Below are 12,191 nucleotides of genomic sequence, written 5' to 3' on the forward strand. Positions count from 1 at the left end.
CTGGGTATGGGGGGGCGCTCCCGGTGACCCCAGCCCCGGTCTCTCCCCACAGGGGGTGCTGTGGGGGGTGGGGCAGAAGCACTGGTTGGGGCGGGAACTCCCGGTGACTCCAGCCCCGGTCTCTCCCCGCAGGGGGCGCTGTGGGGGGTAGGGCAGGAGTGCTGGGTATGGGGGGGCGCTCCCGGTGACTCCAGCCCCGGTCTCTCCCCGCAGGGGGCGCTGTGGGGGCGGGGCAGAAGCACTGGCTCGGGCAGGAGCTCCCGGTGACTCCAGCCCCGGTCTCTCCCCGCAGGGGGCGCTGTGGGGGGTGGGGCAGAAGCACTGGCTCGGGCAGGAGCTCACGGTGACTCCAGCCCCGGTCTCTCCCCGCAGGGGGCGCTGTGGGGGCGGGGCAGAAGCACTGGCTCGGGCAGGAGCTCCCGGCTACTCCAGCCCCGGTCTCTCCCCGCAGGGGGCGCTGTGGGGGGCGGGGCAGGAGTGCTGGGTATGGGGGGGCGCTCCCGGCTACTCCAGCCCCGGTCTCTCCCCGCAGGGGGTGCTGTGGGGGGCGGGGCAGGAGTGCTGGGTATGGGGGGGCGCTCCCGGTGACTCCAGCCCCGGTCTCTCCCCGCAGGGGGCGCTGTGGGGGGCGGGGCAGAAGCACTGGCTCGGGCAGGAGCTCACGGTGACTCCAGCCCCGGTCTCTCCCCGCAGGGGGCGCTGTGGGGGCGGGGCAGAAGCACTGGCTCGGGCAGGAGCTCCCGGTGACTCCAGCCCCGGTCTCTCCCCGCAGGGGCGCTGTGGGGGGTAGGGCAGGAGTGCTGGGTATGGGGGGGCGCTCCCGGTGACTCCAGCCCCGGTCTCTCCCAGCAGGGGGTGCTGTGGGGGGCGGGGCAGAAGCACTGGCTCGGGCAGGAGCTCCCGGCTACTCCAGCCCCGGTCTCTCCCGGCAGGGGGCGCTGTGGGGGGCGGGGCAGAAGCACTGGCTCGGGCAGGAGCTCCCGGCTACTCCAGCCCCGGTCTCTCCCCGCAGGGGCGCTGTGGGGGGCAGGGCAGGAGTGCTGGGTATGGGGGGGCGCTCCCGGTGACTCCAGCCCCGGTCTCTCCCCGCAGGGGGCGCTGTGGGGGGTAGGGCAGGAGTGCTGGGTATGGGGGGGCGCTCCCGGTGACTCCAGCCCCGGTCTCTCCCCGCAGGGGGCGCTGTGGGGGGTAGGGCAGAAGCACTGGTTGGGGCGGGAACTCCCGGTGACTCCTGCCCCGGTCTCTCCCCGCAGGGGGCGCTGTGGGGGGTAGGGCAGGAGTGCTGGGTATGGGGGGGCGCTCCCGGTGACTCCAGCCCCGGTCTCTCCCCACAGGGGGCGCTGTGGGGAGTAGGGCAGAAGCACTGGTTGGGGCAGGTACTCCCGGTGACTCCAGCCCCGGTCTCTCCCCGCAGGGGGCGCTGTGGGGGGTAGGGCAGGAGTGCTGGGTATGGGGGGGCGCTCCCAGCTACTCCAGCCCCGGTCTCTCCCCGCAGGGGGCGCTGTGGGGGGTAGGGCAGGAGTGCTGGGTATGGGGGGGCGCTCCCAGCTACTCCAGCCCCGGTCTCTCCCCGCAGGGGGCGCTGTGGGGGGTGGGGCAGAAGCACTGGCTCGGGCAGGAGCTCACGGTGACTCCAGCCCCGGTCTCTCCCCGCAGGGGGCGCTGTGGGGGGTGGGGCAGAAGCACTGGTTTGGGCAGGAGCTCCCGGCTACTCCAGCCCCGGTCTCTCCCCGCAGGGGGCGCTGTGGGGGCAGGGCAGGAGTGCTGGGTATGGGGGGGCGCTCCCGGCTACTCTAGCCAGACCTCTCCCAGCAGGGGGCGCTGTGGGGGCAGGGCAGGAGTGCTGGGTATAGGGGGGAGCTCCCGGTGACTCCAGCCCCGGTCTCTCCCCGCAGGGGGCACTGTGGGGGGCGGGGCAGGATCCCTGGCTGTGGGGGGAGCTCCTGGCTACTCCAGCCCAGGCTCTCCCAGCAGGAGCGGTGGCTAGGGGGACTGTAGTGGGGGGACTGGCTGCTGAGGGGAGGTATTGCTGGGGGCTGGCTGCTATTGTTGTGTATTGTTGTGTCTCAAAGCACCTTGGAGCCAAACCCAGAACAGAGACAGGCCCTGCCCAAGGAGCTGACAACCTGTGTACAACAAGAGACGAGCGGAGACAGACCTCCAGGGGAGCACAAGAGAACAACCAGACCATGGCCAGCGTGACAGGCAGTGGTCTCAGCACACCAGCCCCTGAATCACTCTCAGGTATTTTTGTCGGCATGGCGGCAAAGCAGAGTGCTCAGGGAGTTTGAAGCCGGACAATGAGTTAGTTTTTCAGAGGTTTACGGGGCGCTCCTCCCCAGTATGGGGGCAGGGGAGAAGGCACCAAGGAGCTTGTTTGAACCTGGAACAAGTGAGTGCTGGAGGCTGGTGTCACGGGCTGATGGGAGGTGAGCGCAGACAGGCAGCATGGGGATGGGTCATGCCATGAATGCGAAGACGAGCAGCTCATGTTGGATCCAGTGGAGAAGGGGGAGCCAGCAGAGGGTGCTGTGGGCACAGTGCTGCTTACAAACAGGGAAGAATTGGTAGGGGAAGCAAAAGTGGATGGGAACCTGGGAGGCAGTGACCATGAGATGGTCGAGTTCAGGATCCTGACACAAGGAAGAAAGGAGAGCAGCAGAATACGGACCCTGGACTTCAGAAAAGCAGACTTTGACTCCCTAGGGAACTGATGGGCAGGATCCCCTGGGAGGCTAATATGAGGGGCAAAGGAGTCCAGGAGAGCTGGCTCTATTTTAAAGAAACCTTATTGCGGTTGCAGGAACAAACCATCCCAAAGTGCAGAAAGAATAGCAAATATGGCAGGCGACCAGCTTGGCTTAACAATGAAATCTTTGAGCTTAAACTCAAAAAGGAAGCTTACAAGAAGTGGAAACTTGGTCAGATGACGAGGGAGGAGTATAAAAATAGTGCTCGAGCATGCAGGGGTGTAATCAGGAAGGCCAAGGCACGATTGGAGTTTCAGCAAGCAAGGGATGTGAAGGGTAACAAGAAGGGTTTCTACAGGTATGTTAGCAACAAGAAGAAGGTCAAGGAAAGTGTGGGCCCCTTACTGAATGCGGGAGGCAACCTAGTGACAGAGGATGTGGAAAAAGCTGAAGTACTCAATGCTTTTTTTGCCGTGGTCTTCACAGACAAGGTCAGCTCCCAGACTGCTGCACTGGGCAGCACAGTATGGGGAGGTGAGCAGCCCTCAGTGGTGAAATAACAGGTTAAGGACTATTTAGAAAAGCTGGACATGCACAAGTCCATGGGTCCAGATCTAATGATTCTGAGGGTGCTAAGAGAATTGGCTGATGCGATTGCAGAGTCATTGGCCATGATCTTTGAAAATTCGTGGCGATCGGGGGAGGTCCCGGACGATTGGAAAAAGGCAAATATAGTGCCCATATTTTAAAAAGGATAGAAAGAGAACCCGGGGAACTACAGACCAGTCAGCCTCACTTCCCAGTCCCCAGCAAAATCATGAAGCAGGTCCTCAAGGAATCCATTTTGAAGCACTTGGAGGAGAGGAAAGTGATCAGGAACAGTCAACATGGATTCACCAAGGGCAAGTCATGCCTGACTAACCTAACTGCCTTCTATGAGGAGATAACTGTCGCTGTGGATATGGGGAAAGCGGTGGACATGATATATCTTGACTTTAGCAAAGCTTTTGATACGGTCTCCCACAGTATTCTTGCCAGCAAGTTAAAAAAGTATGGATTGGATGAATGGACTATAAGGTGGATAGAAAGCTGGCTAGATCGTCGGGCTCAACGGGTAGTGATCAATGGCTCCATGTCTAGTTGGCAGCCGATTTCAAGCGGAGTGCCCCAAGGGTAGGTCCTGCGGCTGGTTTTGTTCAACATCTTTATTAATGATCTGGGTGATGGAATGAATTTCACCCTCAGCAAGTTTGCGGATGACACTAAGCTGGGGGGAGAGGTAGATACACTGGAGGGTAGGGATAGGGTCCAGAGTGACCTAGACAAATTAGAGGATTGGGCCAAAAGAAATCTGATGAGGTTCAACAAGGACAAGTGCAGAGTCCTGCACTTAGGACGGAAGAATCCCATTCACTGTTACAGACTAGGGACTGACTGGCTAAGCAGCAGTTCTGCAGAAAAGGACCTGGGGATTACAGTGGACGAGAAGCTGGATATGAGTCAGCAGTGTGCCCTTGTTGCCAAGAAGGCCAACGGCATATTGGGCTGCATTAGTAGGAGCATTGCCAGCAGATTGAGGGAAGTGATTATTCCCCTCTATTCGGCACTGGTGAGGCCACATCTGGAGTAATGTGTCCAGTTTTGGTCCACCCAGTACAGAAGGGATGTGGAAAAATTGGAGAGAGTCCAGCGGAGGGCAACGAAAATGATTAAGGGGCTGGGGCACATGACTTAAGAGGAGAGGCTGAGGGAACTGGGCTTATTTAGTCTGCAGAAGAGAAGAATGAGGGGGGATTTGATATCAGCCTTCAACTACCTGAAGGGGGTTCCAAAGAGGATGGAGCTCGGCTGTTCTCAGTGGTGGCAGATGACAGAACAAGGAGCAATGGTCTCAAGTTGCAGTGGGGGAGGTCTAGGTTGGATATTAGGAAACACTATTTCACTAGGAGGGTGGTGAAGCACTGGAATGGGTTCCCTAGGGAGGTGGTGGAATCTCCTTCCTTGGAGGTTTTTAAGGCCCAGCTTGACAAAGCCCTGGCTGGGATGATTTAGTTGGGGATTGGTCCTGCTTTGAGCAGGGGGTTGGACTAGATGACCTCCTGAGGTCCCTCCCAACCCTACTCTGGGCTAGGAGCTGCATGGTTCTGAGCAGGGCGGGACGGACGGTCAGTAATGGAGCCGCACTGATCAGAGCCTGGGGGACAGTGGGAGCTGTGGGGAGGGATACGGACGGCCCTGTCTCACAGACGCTCTGCAGAAAGAACCAGCCAGATTTACACACAGTTGCATGTGAGGACCTGGCGAGAGGCCGGGTGAAGACAATGCCCCAGTTACAGGCCTGACTGACAGAACAGGATGGTGGCGTTGTCCAAGCGGGGAGGGCTTGGGGGAAGACTAGGAGCTGGAGCTGGCAGCTAGATAGACAGTCCCAAGGAGGCGTCAGAGGGAAAGGCCCAGATTGTCGTTTGGCCTGAAGGAGACGGTCTGGAGCAGAGGGAGATCAGTGAGTCGGGCATGGAGAGGGTGGCTGACTCTGTGGTTGCAGACGGGGTTACCCAGAGCCCAGGTGCAGAGGGAGAAGAGAAGGGGACCCCACACGGAAAGCGGGAGGGGGACGAGGACATCCACTGAAGGGAGCTGAGAGAGGAGGAGGACCAGGAGAGGGCAGCGTCCCAGAAGCCGAGGGAGGACATGATTTCAAGAAGTGTGGCTGATGGTTTCACAGGCGGTGAAAGGTCCAAGAGGATTCTCCTGGGGTCTGTGGAGCCGGTTCCCCCACTTGCAGTGCCCAGCCCCACTTACCCTCCGAGGCCTGTAGGATGTGCACGGTATCCCCGATCTGCAGCGGCAGGTGATGCTCGTTCGTGCCCGAAAAGTTCCACAAAGCTGCAAAACAACAGCCAGGGGAGTTAGGGGGGTGGTGAGAGGGGGCAGCTGTGGACCCCAGCTCCCTGCAGGTGGCTCTGCCCTCTCACTGCCTCACCCAGCCCAGCTCATCCGTCTCTGGGGCTAGGGAAAACCTGGCACGCTCGGCTTCTCAGTGCCTTGCGGACAACTTGCCTCAGCTGTTCCCCAGCACCGGGTGGGGCCGCCCTGTGCTCCTGGTGTTCCCCCATTGTCACAACCACCGCTACTGGTGTGCCAGGCTGACCCAGCCCCCAGTCACCCCCGACATGCCCCCTTCATCTCTGCTCTGGCACAGAGCTGTCTGTAACCCCGCCCCGCGCCAGGGCCCATGCTGCCACCATCTCCCAGCCTGTACTCAGTGGGCAGGGCAGGGCAGGGCAGTCACGGGGGAAGTGACTGGCTGGGGCTGGGGGGCAGGAGAGACCCCTCTATGACACGGCACAGAGGAGCGCCCTGGGGGGTCCTGCCCACTCTGAGCCCCAGCGTGGCCAGTCTCGGGGCTCCCAAGGGGTCTGAGTTCAGCAGCCCCAGGATGGAGGGAGCTGATGGAGCTGGAGGCAGGTTGGAGCCGGGTGCTGCCGCGAGGCTGCGGGAAGATCTGCAGGGTGCTGCCAGCCAGGGACACGGGCGTGAGCAGCGCAGGCAGGCCGGGGATGAGCAGAGCAGGATCCAGGTTCCTGGGGGGTGGGGATTTCACGGCGCCCAGAGCCAGGGCTGTCAAGCACCCGGAGGGATGCTGCCGCCCATGGCACTCCTTCCCACACGCCCCCAGCCCAGCCTGGCTCTGCCCAGCCCGCTGAGCTGCAGCTCTGCGTGCCGGCACTAGCGGACTGGGGGTGGCTCTGCAGGGCAGCTGGGCGCCTCCTCCCCCTGTTCTCCCGCTGGCCCAGCTGGGGGCACCCTCTACTGGCAGCAGGGTCCCACCCCCGGCTGCCACCCACCCTCCATCCCAGGACCCCTGCAGCCTTCAGCAGCCAACAGCGCAGGCCCCCAGCAGCCGGCAGCTGCACACCCGCCCTATGCTTGGGGAGGGTGTAGTGACAAGCCAAACCGTTAAATATGCACAATTCTGAACATGCAAATTAGCTCATTAAGTAATTTGCATAAAATGTCACACAAAGAGCAGCTCAAAACTTCAACTTCCAGGTTCAAGGTCTCAGGCCTTAGCTCCAACGTGCGCCCTGGGCCCAGCATGTCTGGAAGAGCCCAGGGAGGAGGCTGCCAGGGCCCTCTGGGTAAAGCCATGGGTGTGTCGGGGGCCGGGGCCAGGCTGGGAATGAGTCCCAGGAACTAGGGGCCAGCCCAGCCCGCCCCGCCTGCTGCCCCCAGCAGAGATCTCTGACATCAACACAGGCCCGCATGGGTATTGCTGTAAAAACTCCTCTCAGAACTGCTGCTCTGAGGGGAGCCGGGAACAGAAGGGACAGGAGCCAGGCGGGGGAGACGCCCTGGGGATGAGACGCCCTGTGGGATCCTACGCAGAAAGAACAGAAAACTCAGCAGGTGCACCCCAAGGAGCTAGGGCCTGCCCACTGCTATTCACAGCCCCACGGCCCTGTCCCCAGACCCCTTGCTGTCTCCAATGCATATTTCCCCAGCCCGTGCAGAGACAGGGCCAAGGTCAGCCCCCAGTCGGGGGCTCTTTCCAAATCTGGCCCCACTGACGGGTGCTGAGCCCTGGGCAGGCTCCTCAGCGACTCCCTGGATCAGCCCAGAACTAAACCTGGAGCTCCCGAGTCCAGGCCAGCCCCTCGCCATGGGCTGTAGGGCGACAAGACAGCAAATGTGAAAAATCAGGATGGGGGTGGGGGGTAATAGGAGCCTATATAAGAAAAAGACCCAAATAGCGGGACTGTCCCTATAAAACCGGGACGTCTGGTCACCCCAGCTGTCCTGCCTCCCAGCCGGGTGAGCGGGGTCCTGAGCCCAGCATGAGCCACCTGGGACACAGAGTCTGGCTCAGCCTCTGGGACCCTGCGTGAGTGCAGCAGGCAGGGGTCAAGCCGGGGCGCCACAGGGACCGTTCAGCCACGGAAACAGTTCCACTCACGCATCTGCTGAGAGGCAGCTACCGAGAAAAGCAGGAACAGAAAATACCACAGAGGAAAGTGACAGCAGGAGCCTGCAACACGAGGCTTCCTGCCACAGACCGGGCTCGGCGGGAGGAAGGTCTGTGCAGAGAGCGCAGGAGCCCCCGGCGCTATTCCTGGCTCCGGCCCCTCCCCCGGTTACAGCGCGGGAGCCCCCGGCTCTATTCCTGGCTCCGGCCCCTCCCCCGGTTACAGCACAGGAGCCCCCGGCGCTATTCCTGGCTCCGGCCCCTCCCCCCGTTACAGCGCGGGAGCCCCCGGCTCTATTCCTGGCTCCGGTCCCTCCCCCCCTTACAGCGCGGGAGCCCCCGGCTCTATTCCTGGCTCCGGCCCCTCCCCCCGGTTACAGCGCGGGAGCCCTGGGCTCTATTCCTAGCTCCGGCCCCTCCCCCCAGTTACAGCGCGGGAGCCCCCGGCTCTATTCCTGGCTCCGGCGCCTCCCCCGGTTACAGCGCGGGAGCCTCCGGCTCTATTCCTGGAGAGTGCAGGGGGTCTCGGGGGCTGCGCGGAGGGTGCAGGGGGGTCTCGGGGGCTGCGCAGAGGGTGCAGGGGGGTCTCGGGGGCTGCGCAGAGGGTGCTGGGGGGCCTCGGGGCCTGCGCGGAGGGTGCAGGGGGGGTCTCAGGGGCTCCGGGAGAGTGCAGGGGGCCTCGGGGGCTGCGTGGAGGGTGCAGGGGGCCTCGGGGGCAGCGCAGAGGGTGCAGGGGGGTCTCAGGGGCTGCACAGAGGCTGCAGGGGGTCTTGAGGGCTGCGCGGAGGGTGCAGGGGGTCTCGAGGGCCGCGCGGTGGGTGCAGGGGGGTCTCGGGGGCTGCACGGTGGGTGCAGGGGAGTCTCGGGGGCTGCGCGGAGGGTGCAAGGGGTCTCGGGGGCTACGGGGAGGCTGCAGGGGGTCTCGGGGTCTGCGCAGTGGGTGCAGGGGGGTCTCGGGGGCAGCGCGGAGGGTGCAGGGGGGTCTCAGGGGCTGCACAGAGGCTGCAGGGGGTCTTGAGGGCTGCGCGGAGGGTGCAGGGGGGTCTCGGGGGCTGCACGGTGGGTGCAGGGGAGTCTCGGGGGCTGCGCGGAGGGTGCAAGGGGTCTCGGGGGCTACGGGGAGGCTGCAGGGGGTCTCGGGGTCTGCGCAGTGGGTGCAGGGGGGTCTCGGGGGCAGCGCAGAGGGTGCAGGGGGGTCTCAGGGGCTGCACAGAGGGTGCAGGGGTCTCGGGGGCTGCGCGGAGGGTGCAGGGGGGTCTCGGGGGCTGCGCGGAGGGTGCAGGGGGGTCTCGGGGGCTGCGCAGAGGGTGCAGGGGGGTCTAGGGGGCAGCGCGGAGGCTGCAGGGGGGCCTCGGGGCCTGCGCGGAGGGTGCAGGGGGGGTCTCGGGGGCTGCACGGTGGGTGCAGGGGGTCTCGAGGGCCGCGCGGAGGGTGCAGGGGGGTTCCGGGGGCCGCGCGGAGGGTGCAGGGGGGTTCCGGGGGCTGCGCGGAGGGTGCAGGGGGGTCTCGGGGGCTGCGCGGTGGGTGCAGAGGGGTCTCGGGGGCTGCGCGGAGGGTGCAGGGGGGTCTCGGGGGCAGCGCGGAGGGTGCAGGGGGGTCTCAGGGGCTGCACAGAGGGTGCAGGGGTCTCGGGGGCTGCACGGAGGGTGCAGGGGGGTCTCGGGGGGCAGCGCAGAGGGTGCAGGGGGTCTCGGGGGCTGCGCGGAGGGTGCAGGAGGTTGCTGCCCTGGCTCTGGGCCTGGAGGGAAGGGCAGGTGAGAAGGAGCCGGTGAGGAGCAGACACCGACTTAGCCAGCAGCACCTGTGAATGGGGAGCAGCCGCTCCCCATTCACAGTTCGGCAGTGCATGACCTCCCGCCATCTCTGCCCCTCCAGGGACACTGCAGTCGTAGGCCAGGGCTCCAGTGGCTCCAAGGGCTGGGCAGAGCCAGCGGGAAGGGGAAGAGGTGCAAGCAGCCATCTTTAGCAGGAGACACCGCCTTGGTGCAGGGCGCTGCCTCAGGGGCAGAGGGCACGGGGGGGGCAGCGGTGCTGCCCAGTGCATTGCGGGCTGGCAGCAGCAGTGGCAGGCGCTGGCTCGCCATGCGCCATGCATGACCCGCCTGAGGCAGGGGCTGAGCCCAGGGTCCCTGCTGGGGGCGTGGCCCCGTAGGGTGACCAGATGTTCCGATTTTAAAGGGACAGTCCCAATTTTTGGGTCTTTTTCTTACATAGGCTCCTATTACCCCCCCACCCCGTCCCGATTTTTCACACTTGCTGTCTGGTCACTCTAGGCATGGGGGGGAAAGGCCGGAGCGTGGACAGCGGGGCCGTGGGTAGAACTCACCCTCGCACGTCATTCCCGGGTCACAGGGAGCAGCGCGATTGTGTAGTGTGAGCGGGGCCAGCCCAGGCCGCGCCCGGCGGGAGAACATCTGCTAGCAAAGCAGCCAGTCTGGGTAGAAAACCTGTCAGGGACGGAGAATCCACCTCGGCCCTGGGGCCATCGCCCCAGTTCTCAATTCCCCTCAGGGGTCAACAGTTACCCCTGGTCGCCAGGCAGCTTTTCAACGGCCAGCGTGGGGGGCTGGAGCCAAGGCCTGTCCCCAGCTCACAGCCCCAGGGACAAGCGCGCCCAATGGGGGGCTGTAGCACTCCCAGCCCCAGAGCCAGAGCCAGAGCCCTTGAGCGGGCACCTCCCAGGGGCAAATGAACACGGCCCTGGGGAGCGGGAGACGCAAGGACACCCCACCCACCACCACTCAGCCCCCCAGCCCTGACACCGCTCTGCCCCCCAGTCCCCAGCCACCACCACCACTCAGCCCCCCGAGTCCCAGCCACCACCACCACACAGCCCCCCAGCCCTGACACCGCTCTGCCCCCCAGTCCCCAGCCACCACCACCACTCAGCCCCCCTAGTCCCAGCCACCACCACCACTCAGCCCCCCAGCCCTGACACCGCTCTGCCCCCCTAGTCCCCAGCCACCACCTAGACTAGACACCGCTCAGCCCCCCTACCCAGACACCGCTCAGCCCCCCCAGCCCTGACACCGCTCAGCCCCTGCCCCCCAGCCGTGACACCGCTCCGCCCCCCCAGACACCGCTCCGCCCCCCCCAGCCCTGACACCGCTCAGCCCCCCCAGCCCAGACACCACTCAGACCTCCTAGTCCCCAGCCACCACCTAGACCAGACACCGCTCAGCCCCCCAACCCAGACACCGCTCTGCCCCCCCAGCCCTGACACTGCTCTGGTCCCCAGCCACACCTAGACCAGACACCGCTCAGCCCCTGCCCCCAGCCCTGACACCGCTCTGTCCCCCTAGTCCCCAGCCACCACCTTGACCAGACACCGCTCAGCCCCCCCTAGCCCAGACACCGCTCAGCCCCTGCCCCCCAGCCCTGACACCCCTCAGCCCCCCCCCCCCCAGACACCGCTCAGACCCCCAGCCCTGATGTTGCTCAGCCTCCCAGCAGTCCTTTGGGGGAACCCAGACACTGCTCAGCCCCCTCACCCAGACACCGCTCAGACCCTGCCCCCCAGCCCAGACCCACTCAGCCTGATGCTACCCAACACTGCTCAGCCCCCCCCAGCCCTGACACCGCTCAGCCCCAGCAGCCCTGATACCGCTCAGCCTCCCCACCCCCGAACCCAGACACCGCTCAGCCCCCCCCAGATCAGCCATCAGCCAGCCCCCCGAGCCCCACCCAGCGCAGGTACCTGGGCCCCATTCAGCCCCCCAGCCCAGGAGCTGAGCTCTCTGAACGTGGGCCCTGTGCCCGGCTCGCAGGGCCTGCAGGCCAGAGCTGCCCAGACAGGGCTCATAGCAATAAAATCTGCAGCCCCACCCTGCAGCTGGGCATCCCTGCCCCGCTCAGCTCTGACAGGCTCTGTGGTGGCCCAGTGGGCCGGTCACCCCCACCCAGGGTGGCCCAGGCTGCAGCCCAGGGAGCACCACTCACCAACTCCATACTTCTCCTTCTTGGTGGGCAGCCAGGGGGCCATTGCAGCCAGCCCAGCCCAGCGATGCGACCGTCCCCGCGCGGTGTGGCAGCCAGTTCCTCCCGCTGAGCTGCCAGGGTCACGTGCGTCTCACCGGCTTGTGCAAACCTTCCTGGGCCACTTCCTCTAAGCAAAGCTGGGCTCTGCACAGAGCCTGCAACCGGCCCCTTCTCCCCAGCCAGCTCCGAGTGCGCCCGATGCAGAGACCCAAGGGCTGCGGGACACCAGCGAGAGACGCCCCCAGCCCCAAGTGCCAACGGAGCAGCCTGCTCCTGCATCGAGTCCAACAGGGCACCTAGGGGCTCACACTGGGGCCTTTCCCTGCTAGGCCAACAGAGCCAGCCCGGCACAGGGAGCGGGAGCCCCACGGAGCCAGCCCGGCACAGGGAGCGGGAGCTGGGCTCTGATCCCGGGGCCCCACGGAGCCAGCCCGGCACGGGGAGCGGGAGCTGGGCTCTGGTCCCGGGGCCCCACGGAGCCAGCCCGGCACAGGGAGCGGGAGCCCCACGGAGCCAGCCCGGCACAGGGAGCGGGAGCTGGGCTCTGATCCCGGGGC

At 65.0% G+C, this 12,191-nt stretch overlaps 1 protein-coding gene across 1 annotated transcript in view; it reads right to left on the minus strand.

The window, feature by feature from the left end:
- Positions 1-11,638, minus strand: part of LOC135879496 (dedicator of cytokinesis protein 2-like) — a 334,214-nt gene extending 322,576 nt beyond the window's left edge. The window contains exons 1-2 of the mRNA XM_065405506.1: positions 11,596-11,638; positions 5,493-5,576 (exon numbers count right to left, since the gene is read on the minus strand). Coding sequence (XP_065261578.1) covers positions 5,493-5,576; positions 11,596-11,638 — 127 coding nt within the window. The remainder of the gene's footprint in view (positions 1-5,492; positions 5,577-11,595) is intronic.
- Positions 11,639-12,191: the final 553 nt, after the last annotated feature.

The sequence above is a fragment of the Emys orbicularis genome, chromosome 5 (assembly GCF_028017835.1).
Source record: "Emys orbicularis isolate rEmyOrb1 chromosome 5, rEmyOrb1.hap1, whole genome shotgun sequence".
In the NCBI taxonomy this organism is placed as follows: domain Eukaryota; kingdom Metazoa; phylum Chordata; order Testudines; family Emydidae; genus Emys; species Emys orbicularis.